The 12,899-nt window shown below is 39.7% G+C and overlaps 1 protein-coding gene across 1 annotated transcript in view; it reads left to right on the top strand.

The window, feature by feature from the left end:
* Positions 1-12,899, top strand: part of LOC136859080 (uncharacterized) — a 357,013-nt gene that overhangs the window by 71,261 nt on the left and 272,853 nt on the right. Inside the window, exon 5 of the mRNA XM_067138671.2 lies at positions 3,018-3,090. Coding sequence (XP_066994772.2) covers positions 3,018-3,090 — 73 coding nt within the window. The remainder of the gene's footprint in view (positions 1-3,017; positions 3,091-12,899) is intronic.

The following is a 12,899-nucleotide window of genomic DNA, read 5'->3' as shown; positions in this document are numbered from 1 at the left end:
AAATCAGCACTTCAAAATCAGCTTGAATTTTCAATTTTAAATAGTCCAATATCATCTACTCTATTTACCCACTCCAAGTTACTCTCCTAAACAAGATCCCTCAAACTTTTCTATCAGATGCGGATTAATATTAAAGAGTTGAACTATAGAATTATTACAACTACCAGCAGACGTTCCGGATCACATGGTGTATACCGAAAGGAAGTATAAAGACCTCGGTTTGTTTCGCGTCACTTAGGAAGCCAAACTATAGCATATTAACATCAGTAATAAATTAACGCTTGCAAATAATGGCTACTAGGAATGCAACTAGGAACTTGAAGCAAGAGCGTACAATTTGTTTGCAAGATCTAGGCATAGAAATCAATAATCAAGTTATGTCCAAAAACAGCCATCTTCCCAATGTAAGGAAGGTCTGACAGATACTATAAGACAGTGAAGTTTAGTCATAGACGAAGCTGCCACACAAAGGAAAGGGCGTTGGACTCTTCCAGGAATGCACACCAGGAAACAAATGGATAAGAGATCACCGAGGCTTATCCTGTGCGGAATGGAGAGAGGCCATCAAGATGACAGCGAATGTGTGCTCCGTTCACTCCATGCCAGGAAGGTCCCAGGACAACACCCTCTGCCGGCATTGCCACAGAGTGTACAAAACTCTTGCCCATGTCCTGGGTGCCTGTCCTCATGGGGAGGTATTGAGAAATTCCCGCCATCATACAATACGACACGTGATCGCGACCTCGCTGAGGGATCACGGTTTGATGCTGCACGAAGAGGTTTCTGGCCTAGCTACCAGCGGAAGTAACAGGCGTATTGACATGGTAGCTATTCAACCAGCTAGCAAGCAAGGACTAATCTTAGATCCCACAATATGCTTCGAGTCGCACGTTGCCCAGGCCGAAGAGTTGGACGCCGAGAAGAAGTCGATTTACCAGCCAACTGTGAACTACTATAAGGACTTATATCACCTAGACAATATTTCTGTCCATGGACTCATGATCGGAGCTTAAGGCACAATCCCTAAATTTCTTGTACAGATATGGGATTCTCTCAGTCTCAACCGGACATGACTTCATGACATCGCTATCGCCACAATACGAGGTTCAGTAACCATACTCTGCAACCATCTATAACATTTGAAGAACCATACATCATGCCACATTCCAAATTCGTTCCAAACTTATACCTGAGTCTTGCGATGGTTATTTCTGTCTGGCATACTAGCAAACTTAGAAGACAAAATACTGTGTAGTCGACATACTTTGTCCTTGTGGCAGCCTCGTCATGGGGGAAGTTGTATTAATAATTAATAAAACATCAGAATGGGATGTGTCAGGTCCTATCCACTGATGCTGGGAAGTATGTGGGTGAGTTTATAAGAAGCCCATTATTAGAGGCACAGTCTGATATTTGCATACGGGAGATAAATTTCTACAATGGAATTATTGCCCGCCTAGCAATTCCTAGCAGGCCTAAGACGAAACACTGCCTGCTTTCCCTACAAGCTGCTGAAACTCTAATCATAGAACACAAAATCAACCCTGCTTTGAATAATATTCTAAACTATGTATGAGATGCATGGATACCCAGACCTAGAGCTGCTAAACCATGGTTTGATTCTGAAAGTTTTAATCTTTGACATGAAACATTACAATTATTGCATCTTGCCAAACAATTTGGCACTCATGAAGTTCAAATTAGTTACACTTACAAAAGAATATAATATAAACAGTTATTAGTTGAAAAATGGACATTTTAGATAGAGGAACAAGCTGAGATACAGGTGGTAGAAGCTCAGCAGGACTCTTTCATACTGACAAGAGAAAAAGAAAATCAACTCTCACCTCAGACATACCTATGGAAACATGGAAGGATCATTTCTCCTCAATTTTGAATAAAAATAGCATCATAGTGGAACTGCAATCTAGGCTTCCTGCTCCAAACATAAAGAATTTCATTACTCCGGAAGAAGTAAAATCTGCCGTTCTTAATACGAATGAACAGGAGAACTGCAGGTCCAGACAAGATTTTTAATGAACACTGTCTTAAAAGAATTCAATGAAGAATTATTTAATATTTGGACCTTGCTATTTAAGAACCAAACAGCACATCCTTCAAATAGAAAGTGAATGTGGAACGACTCAAGTGGCCCAGTGTGGCCGATAAATGTAATTTGTAGTAATAATGGTGAGGAGTGTCCGAGGGCATGTTGGAATTTCCTGGTGCAAGTCTTTCTCTTTGACGTCAGTGGGCGATCTCCACATCTGGATGTGGAATGTGATAATAATAAGGTATGGAGAGGGTAAAATCCGGTGTCGGCACGTAGTCTACTCCTGTCGAATAACACCAAGGGTTCCACTCAAGACTTATCGTCTCCATCCAGTGGACAAATCACTTCATATGAACACTGCAGAAAGGTTTAAAATTGAATTCAGGCTTTTGGCACACAATCTAGTAATTATAGTTCAGAATAAACTGAATGTATTTTCCCATATATCTTCTAAAACTATTATTATCTTGGAAGTTTAAAATAATTGTAAATTCTACTGGACAATGCAGAGCAAACTCACTACCACCCTAATGATGACATCAATCTTCATTTATTAAGATGTATGGAGTATCTGCAACATATCTTATTCTTGCTTTTTTTGTTTAGGAATATCATAGTAATTTATTTAATTTAGTGATCAGTTGAATAAGGTGCTTCATTAATTATGCAAGATTCATAATAATTTCCTTATACTGACTTATTTGGGTATAATTTCTGACCTTTTGCTCCTTTCATTGGTTATTACTTGCCCTACATTAGTTTTATAGCTGTATTTCTGTTTTCTCTTTCTACAATTTATTTTAGTTTAAAATATGCCTAAAACATATGTTAATTGTACTTCATTATATCTACTACATTAAAACACAGTTTTTTGTGTGAGTACAGTGTGTTTAGTTTTATTCACAGTTATTAATTGTTTACACATAACCAACTCATTGGAAATACTTTACACACATCTTTTCAGGGCTGCAACGCTTATGCAAGAATTTATCAAGGATGAAGAACCAGGCAGACCAGGATCACCTGAAACCAATCCTGTAAGTTTTTTTTTGTGCCATATTATTGCTTTGAAAACAATAGTTACTAGATAAAAGCAAAGACAGATTGTCCCCATTATTACATTCTAGGATGTCAAAATTCCCTGTTCTTACGGCAAGGTATGCATTGGCCAGTCTTGCCGGTTCACTGGTACTCGTATCAAGGAACACCAACGAAATATCTGTCTCAACCAGCCAGACAAGTCAGCATTCTCAACTCCTGCCAGATGATTGATTGGATACTCCTGTAGCTTGGGAGAAGTTCTTGAGATATTCCAAGCACTTTGAGGTGAAGATCCATTTCAGCGAGTTCACTAACAGCTCGAATGTTCTGGGTCGTGATGCTGGTGCGAGAGCAACGTGAGTGAGCACTGTTTTCAACATGTTCTTGTCCTTTCTTGAACTCGCTGTACCAGTGCTTCACTCGGGTCCATGAAAGTGTTCTTTCTCCAAACTGTGCGAGCAATCGACGGTGAATTTCAGCTCCATTGACATTCTCATTCAGAAGAAAATTTATTACAATACATTATGCATTGGTGGGGTGCACTTCTCTTTCACTCATCGTGATAGCGACTGACCGTGTGAACGAGACGAGCTCCCAATGCTACCTCCCCCTCTTAGCATCTACACCACACATGTCTTAGAAGTATCAAACTCCTCAGGCATTCTACAAGCACGCAATAAATTAAGTCCTGTTAATGTTTGATCCACCCACGTAATTACAAACTTACCATTAACAATGTGAGATCAGCTTGTCACCTTACTAACCTTTTTTCACATCGTCACAAACATTTACCATTATTGTTTTATTTGTTTCAATACAGAACGAATCAAGAAAGTTCTTTTTGTCACTGATTGGGTTACCAGCTTAACGTGTGTTACTTTAACTTGTCGCATTGATGGCTTTGTTTGACATCATGCAGTGCGGTGTTTGATGAATGCACTGCATTAGACTGCATGGTGTATGTTTTCATATGTGTCATAGTATATTCAAACATCAATAAGGGAGCACAACATTTACATGACACACATTCTAACATGTCCATTCACATCTGTTACTAGCAGGAAGTCTTCCCTAGCTTCAGTCTTCATAACCCTTCTTTCTTTTGTAATTCATATTCCTTCTTCTCAAGCTTTACTTTTGCCATGTCCTTGGACTCCTGTTCCATGTTCACACAGCAAATGTGAATGCAATTCAGTTGAACCGAATATGGTGTGTTAGCTCAGACTGTCTAGCACCAAGTGGTCAGAAAAGACACACACAGTAGTAGAGCATTACTTAACTACACTATTGCCTTCTCTCGATCTACTGCAGATGTGAAATGCAGACCTTTAATAGCCAAAGAACTAGGTATTATAGGCTTCAAAGCTAACCGGGGCTGGCTAACAAGATATTTTCAATTAGCAGTGGATTAGGCTTCCACAGAACCAGGTTATTCCGAGAATTTTCATACTTATCACAAATATTGGTTATGCGATTCAACCGTCAGTCTATTTTGAAATGCTGCTAAACAGTGGTCAATAGGAAGGATAATCCAGCATAATAAAAACAGGCAACAATGAAAAAGAAGGGTGTACGGTCATGTTGTATATAACTGGCGATGGGCGAAAGCTACCACCTTATGTGATATTTGAAAGATACACCATTCCAAAAGTATTACTGAAAGGCATGCTGGTGAGAGCAAATCCAAAAGGGTGAATGGACAGTGACCTTATGGTTGACTGGGTGATGTATGTTTGGTAATATCGTCCAGCTGCAGTGCTAAATTTACGTAACATGATGAGCAAGTTTAAGCAAAAACTCAGAACAACCCAAAGAGCTATGGAACGGTTTATGCTAGGCTTCACGAAGAAAGACAGGAAGAGAGCAGATTACATCAGGTCAGTCACAAAGATCAGTGACATTTTAGAAAGGGTATTTACCCTAAAATGGCAGTGGGCAGGCCATGTTGCTCGGAGAACTGATGGTAGGTGGACAAAGCTTGTGCTTGAGTGGAGTCCGAAAAATTATCTGAGACCTAAGGGAAGACCACCGGACAGATGGGATAAAGACATCTGTAAGATTACTGGGATCAGTTGGCAGAACATCACTCAAGACCGTCCCAGATGGAGAGACCTCATGAAAACCTACCTTGCTTCGGACTTAAAGAGGCCATATTGTAAAAACTATTGAATATGGCGATAGTGATAGTGATGGTCCTGAACAGCTTCTTCGGACACACAACTCAAGAAGTGCAACAGCGTAAAACTGATTTGGTGATTATCTCTGGAGGTCAAACATCTGTCCTTGATTTAGCAGTTTCATTTCCATATTGATAGTTCACTAATATATAGATAAGGAAAGGTTCCACCTTATCAATACAATTTTATTATTAACTACAGGACCGGTTTTGACCATAAACAGTCATCATCAGCTGTACATTGTGTTACGAATTAGGAGTGTAGAAGGAATCAAACTTGTTTCGACATACAGCAGTTGATAAAGATTCATTGACAGGCCATCCAAAGAGAAAAGGGCTAAGACCAATGAGAGGTCAGTGGTAGGAATAAGAACAATAATAAAGCTTAATCAAACAGTGTATTCTTTCTACTAGGAAATTAACCTCAAATCACAACTTAGAAGTTCGTAAATCTGATACATAAATGAAACGATCATCGTGAATAATGTACATCACAAGAAAATCCCTAGACCATTTACAAACAATAATGTGAGGGAAATCAAACGGACATGGTGAACTACAAGCCTTGGAGAAAAATGACACAATTTAAAAAAGGATGAACAAAAGGAGAAGGCAGGCACTGGGAAGGGGCAAGGACGGGATCACAACAGTGGGAGTCGCCTGAGCACTATAAGTTGCGGAGTGCAGGAACAGTTCATGTTAAAGTTGCAGAGTCCAGGCCACTTGTTCAATCATTCACAAACTCTTGAAATTATGATTAATTGTAGTTCATGTTTTGAGGGGAAATAACACTCATGTCAAACTAAGAAGAAAACTGGCCACAGCAATGAAGGTAAGCTCAAAATCCATTAAATAAAGAATGATGGTGGTGATAATAAATAAAGTACTCTGTTGCTCACCCAAAGTAGCAGAAAAGAAATGGAGCTTCCCAGCAGAATACTGGGAACTCCTTAGACGACCCTCCAACCTCACTCGGTATCAGCGCTGGACTGAAGACCGAGTGAGTGGGGGAAGTATTTATACCACCACAGAAAGTTCAAGAATGAAGCACACAAAACATCGAGAAGCATCAGACAGTGACGCAGCGGGTGACGTAATCCAGTGGTGAACCAGTATGCAGTGAGCTGTTCAGGAGGACGGACGCAAGGCGAGGCGGCAGCAAAAGTCCAATGCCGGTTAGATGAGTGATAATAACGGCGAGTAAAGGAAGACAAGTGGAGTTCCAGTTGACGGCAGCCGTAATTAGGTGAGTGACCGTTACAATTGATTCCTTTACATATGTCAACTAATAGTTAATGTGCCTTTCTAAATGGGGAAGCCACGGGGAAGCATTATGTCCAAGCGTCCAAATTGGCATGTTTGAGAGTAAAATGGTTAATATAATACAATTCAGGTACTTAGGTATGGAGTTATCTTTTAGGCCTAAAATTCGTTTGTGGAACTTAACTTAAACTTAATTCTAAATTACAAGTACATTAAACACTTTAAAATACATAGTACCGGGCGAGTTGGCCGTGCGCGTAGAGGCGCGCGGCTGTGAGCTTGCATCCGGGAGATAGTAGGTTCGAATCCCACTATCGGCAGCCCTGAAGATGGTTTTCCGTGGTTTCCCATTTTCACACCAGGCAAATGCTGGGGCTGTACCTTAATTAAGGCCACGGCCGCTTCCTTCCAACTCCTAGGCCTTTCCTATCCCATCGTCGCCATAAGACCTATCTGTGTCGGTGCGACGTAAAGCCCCTAGCAAAAAAAAAAAAAAAAAAAAAAAAAAATATACATAGTGCTTGTTAAAATCACATATTACAATACACAGTACATGTTAAAATCCTTTATAATAGTGCCTATAAAACACTTTCGATGAAATGAATTTATACGTCTTGCGTAAGTCTAGTTCTTGTTTTGAGTCCAATATATTTACAGAATAAATCAGTGCTTGCGTTCATGGGCATTGCTCTTTTAGGAAGTCCTATTTTGTGTTAAAATGTTTCTACTTGTATGGGTGGTAAAATCCTCTATTATTAACAAATCCAGTATATAGACGGAGGTAAATATGTGCAGCTGTGATTGGTATTATCTTTAAGTATTGGAGTAAATTGTGGTCTAGGTTGTGCGTAAGTATTTCTGATGCAGAGTGGTGGCTCCTTCCTCATCTATAACTGTATGCTGATATATGTTGTCTGTAAAAGACAGAAAAGTGGTGTGAGTAGATTTATAAACTGAAGGAATGCTTATTGTGTGTATGTATTTTAAAGTGTTTAATGTACTTGTAATTTAGAATTAAGTTTAAGTTAAGTTCCACAAACGAATTTTAGGCCTAAAAGATAACTCCATACCTAAGTACCTGAATTGTGTTATATTAACCATTTTACTCTCAAACATGCCAATTTGGACGTTTGGACATAATGCTTCCCCATGGCTTCTCCATTTAGAAAGGCACATTAACTATTAGTTAATATACATAAAGGTATTAATGTATAGTAATCGCCACGTAAGGCAATACACCAGAAAGTAAATATCGCCGCCCGATTCTCTTCTTTTCTCTTTTTTTGTAATGGCTGATCACTGCTGCCAAACTGCCTAGTTACATATTAAAATCACCAGACACATCCATAACAAACTAACCTCAATGTAAGCGTCGATAATGAATGTTTCCCTACCGGTACCCTAGTAAATGATAAAAGTTAAGATGAAATAAATCAAGATGTTCATAATTAAGTCTGTTTCCACGCTCAATGAGGAATTAAGGAAATAAACACACTTTCTCACTCAAATTAATGTTGCATATTTCTGTCTTTATTTTGATATACGTACTATAACCATATTCTTGAAAAGAGGGGCGTGTTAAACAATGCAATTTATTTAATAAGTGTTTGCAGTGTGATTTTCAAAAGTTCCAGACATCCAATGACTTCCCTTTCTTTTGCGCGAAAATTTCCTTCTCTCTTCAATACCAGTAACCAGTAAGGAGAGAGATTATTGGGCATATTTTCAGCCTGCAGGCTGGTTATATCTTCAAGCTTATTAGGAAACACATAGGAATACTAATGTGCCGAGCTCCGTGAACGGAAATTAGGTCAGCTTTCAAGTTCACTGCGGATTTGAAAATAATGTTATAAGTTCTACTGCCAAAATTTCGTCCCGCAAGTGTTATTTTGTGTACCGGTAGATCTAGACATGAGACTGGCGTATTTGAGCAATTTCAAATACCGCCGGACTCGAACCCACCATATAGGAACACTAATGTGCCAAGCTACGTGAACGGAAATTAGGTCAGCTTTCAAGCTCACTGAAGAATTGAATATTAGTTCTACTATCTACTTCTATCATTTTCATATACACCGAGGTGCCAGAATTTCATCCGCAAGAGTTATTTTATGTACTGGTAGATCTAGACATGAGACCGGTATATTTGAGCACTTTCAAGTACCGCCGGACTCGAACCCACCAACCTGAGCTAGTCATACATTCTCTCCTTCACTCGCTTAAATTAATTTAAAACATTTCCCGTCTTTATTCTGATGTACACATTACTAAAGCTGTATTATTAAAGGAACGGGGAGGGGAAAGGGAGAAAGAAGCTAGATTGCATAATACATTGCAATTTCTGTAAGTTCAAGGACTTACCGCATAGAGCATATTTGTCCTTCCTTTTAGTAATAATGCTGATAGCTTTACATCCCACTAAGTACTTTTACGGTTTTCAGAGGCGCCAAGGTGGCAGAATTTTGTCCTGAAGGAGTTTTTTTATGTGCCAGTAAATCTATGGACATGAGTAGAGGTGGGAATTATAGGCACGAATAGGTTAGAATGCAAATGTATTTGAACAAGGCGCAAGTGTATGGTACCCGCATGACGGTTCTGCGGTGAGATTTGTATAAATATTATCGATCTGAACTATTAGAACCCCTAAAATTTATGCAACTCCCCGACATATCTGTAGAGCGGCTAGATTTCACTTGCGCCTTGTTCAAATACGTTTGCTCTCTAACCTATTTGTGCCTATAATTCCCATCTCTAGACATGAGACTGATGTATTTGAGTACCTTCAAATACCACCGGACCAAGCCAGGATTGAACCTGCCAAGTTGAGGACAGAAGGCCAGTGCCTCAGCCGTCTGAGCCACACAGCCCGGTGTCCTTCCTTTTGCTTGGATGTTGTCTTCTTTCTTCAATAACCAGTAGGGGATGGGGGCATTTTAAACATATTTTCAGCTTGCAACTTGGTGTATCTCAAGCTCACAACATTAGGGAAACCGAGGAAAGGTACAAGGGTGCTAATGAGTCAAATAACATTACCAGATTTTTACATATATATTGGCTTAAATCACATGAAAACAGGTTGTACGGCAAGAATGGTATAGGAAAGAAGGCTAGGGCTTAAAATGAAAATAAGCGGTTTTTGCCTTAATAAAGGTACAGCCACAGCATTAGCCTGAAATGAAAATTAGGGAACCACACACACACACAACAAAAAAAACACAAGTAGGCCTAGCATACGCAGTGGCCTCCATGGTATGCACTAGCCAGCATCTTGGTAGGTGTGCTGCGTACCAACTGATGAGCCCAACCTAGCACATGGAGGCGAAAAGCTGGCAACCAGGAATGAGTTAGCTGGAAAATGTATAATGTCCAATAACGGACCATTTAAATTGGCATTATAACTTCAGACCTGCCGACTGTGGGGCTTGAATCCACCATCTCCCTGAAAGCAAGCTCACAGCAATGTCATCGAACTGCACAGCCAGTTCACTCAGTTTCTTATGACGCGTAATAGGCCTACCACATGGGCTTGCTCTCCCAAATTACACAGTTTCAACTTCTACCACAAGGCAACCCACTTACCTGTATATGGATCTTCAGTTCTTCAATTATACATATATGTAAGAACATTATGTATCTTAGTAAAAGATACTTCCCTAGTTTGTAGTTTGATTGGTGTAGGTGTAACAAATCTGATGATGATGATGATGATGATGATGATGATGATGATGCTTGTTGTTTGAAGGGGCCTAACATCTAGGTCAACAGCCCCTAATGGCACAAAATGAGACAATTTTAAAAGTTCAAAATCATCCACTGACCAGAATTTAAAAAAAACAGCATGTTGATTAAGAATGAATGGTTGGATATGAATTTTTAAAAAATCAGTGGATCCAGTTCAGAAACTATCATAAACAATAGTATTACTGACCAAGGGACTGTTTCTAAAGCACAATCCTGAATCGAGGATGCGTGTTGTCTAAATCAGTCCAAAATTCAGGTCAACAGCCCCTCATAATGGTACTTACTGCTAGTAAAGTAGAACCATGGTATTTGTCATGGTGCGGTACTAATCAGAAATAGTGTAAACTCACGGTGTTCAACACATTATGGTACTACTCACAACTATTCTACTTTGTACAGGTAACGCAGACCTATGGTGTTTCTCACATAATGGCGCCAATCATAGGCAACGCAAACCCATGGTGTTCCTCACCTAAGTGTACTAATTACGGGCGCCGGTATTCCCATCGTGTTACTCCCACGGTGCCGCTGATATAGTGGTACTAATCACAGGCGATGCCCAGACACGTGGTGTTTCTCACAATGGTACTAATCACGGGTACTGGAAAACCCGTACTCTCACCTTATGTTGATACTAATCACAAACCTATTGTGTACCTAACATAGTGGTACTATTCGCAAGTAAAGGCGACCCATGCTATTCCCCACGTGATGGTACTAATCACAAGTAGTTTCATGGTTCTAATACAATCATCCCTTCGTCACCCCTTTTAGTCACCTCTTACAACTGGTAGGGGATACCGTGGGTGTATTTGTCTGCATTCCTCATCCATGGGAGTGTATAACAAATGTATTTGGGAAGAAATACTTTTATACTGTATCTACATCATAAAGAAGTCATGTTGTCATAGCAATATCATTATGCAATGAAATAAGCATAATTTACTATATTTAACGTTAGTTTATTTACATTTTAAGGGATATGTAGTAATAATAACAACAAAAGTATGCAATAAAAATAAATATACAGTAATTTACTCATCACGAGCCATTCCATGGTCACTGAATTACAAAGCAGAGGGTATAAATAAACAAACAATAATAAACACGAGTACTAGTATTTAAAAAGCAAAGTCATCTCCGTCCTCCCAATGGTATCACCACCTTGACAAAGGCAAAATACATTTTGCCGGGTGTTTTGGAGGCTTGCGTGTTCAAATGATCCTTAGAGCTAGGCCGGCGGGAGCATATGCTCCTGGTAGGGCCACACAAGCCGGACAGGTGTAAGGTGATGATCCAGGCTAAGAGAGATACCCTGGTCCTCCAGGTTGGGGGTTGGTGCTTGGGGCTAACAACTTCACCACCACAAAACTACATATTGTTCAGAAACCAAATAGAGATAACTGGACGGTCCTAAACTTACGGTGACTAAAGTGTGCTAAATGGCAACGATATGGATATATTGGAACATGGAATGTCAGAAGTATCTTTCAGGCTGGGGCTAGTAGAAAATTGGAGGAGGAATTACTTAAATATAACATAGATGTGGCATCATTACAGAAGATAAGATGGAAGACAATCGAGGTGGCAGATCTACAGCACTACATTTTGTTCAATAGTGGGGAGGAAGAAAATTGAATAGGAACAGGGTTTATGGTCAAGAAATTGATCAGTCATAATATGACTGAATATGAAGCAATAAGCCTCAGACTATGCTGGTTAAGATTGAAAAGGAGATCTGCCAACATGTCACTAATTAGTGTCCATGCCCCAACAGAGGATGCTGAAGGGGAAGAGAAAGAACAGTTCTATGAAAAAACGGAGCAAGCATATGACAAGTTGCCCAAGTGTGATGTTAAGTTGTCCTAGGGGATTACAATGCCAAAATAGGCAAAGAGAAAGAAAACCACCCAGTGGCAGGATATCACAGTAAACACCAAGAATCCAATGAGAACGGATGGCAAGGAGCTGATGATTAAGAGCACATGTTTTCCCCATAAGGAGATCCATAAAGAGACATGGATATCACCGGATGGTCTGACAAAGAACCAGATAGACCCTGTGCTGATAGATGCACGACATGCCTCCAATATTATGGATGTGAGAAGCATGCATGGTGCAGACAGTGATTCAGATCACATACTAGTGAGGATCAAGTTCCAAGAAAGACAGGCAATTAAACCCAGGGACAGAGCTGAGCAGAGCAAGGTCTATAATGTAGAGCTGTTAAGGGATGAGGAGGAGGAAGAATATAGAGACCAGATGGAAAGAAAACTACAGATGGGCAGAAACGGGAATGTGGACATCAATTAAAATGTGGGAAGAAACCAAGCTAGCAATAAATACAACAGTGCAGGAAGTACTTGGAGAGAGAAGGAAACAGAATAGAAATAAATGGTATGACGAAGAAGTGGGTAAGGTTCCTAGAAAAGAGAAATCTGGACCGACAAAGAATGCTACAGAGACCCACTCGAAATTATATGGCAGTTTTGAAAGAGAAACTGTGAATAGCAAAGACATTGATAAGGAACAAGAAAAAGGGAGAGATTGGATAAAGTGCAAAAGAATTTTGAAAACCAACAAGGTAGAAAATTTGGGGTTGGACAATTAAAGAAGGGATATCAA

The sequence above is a fragment of the Anabrus simplex genome, chromosome 1 (genome assembly GCF_040414725.1).
Source record: "Anabrus simplex isolate iqAnaSimp1 chromosome 1, ASM4041472v1, whole genome shotgun sequence".
In the NCBI taxonomy this organism is placed as follows: Eukaryota; Metazoa; Arthropoda; class Insecta; order Orthoptera; family Tettigoniidae; genus Anabrus; species Anabrus simplex.
The sequence above is the reverse complement of the archived record's forward strand: the minus strand, read 5'-3'. Positions and strand labels throughout refer to the sequence as shown.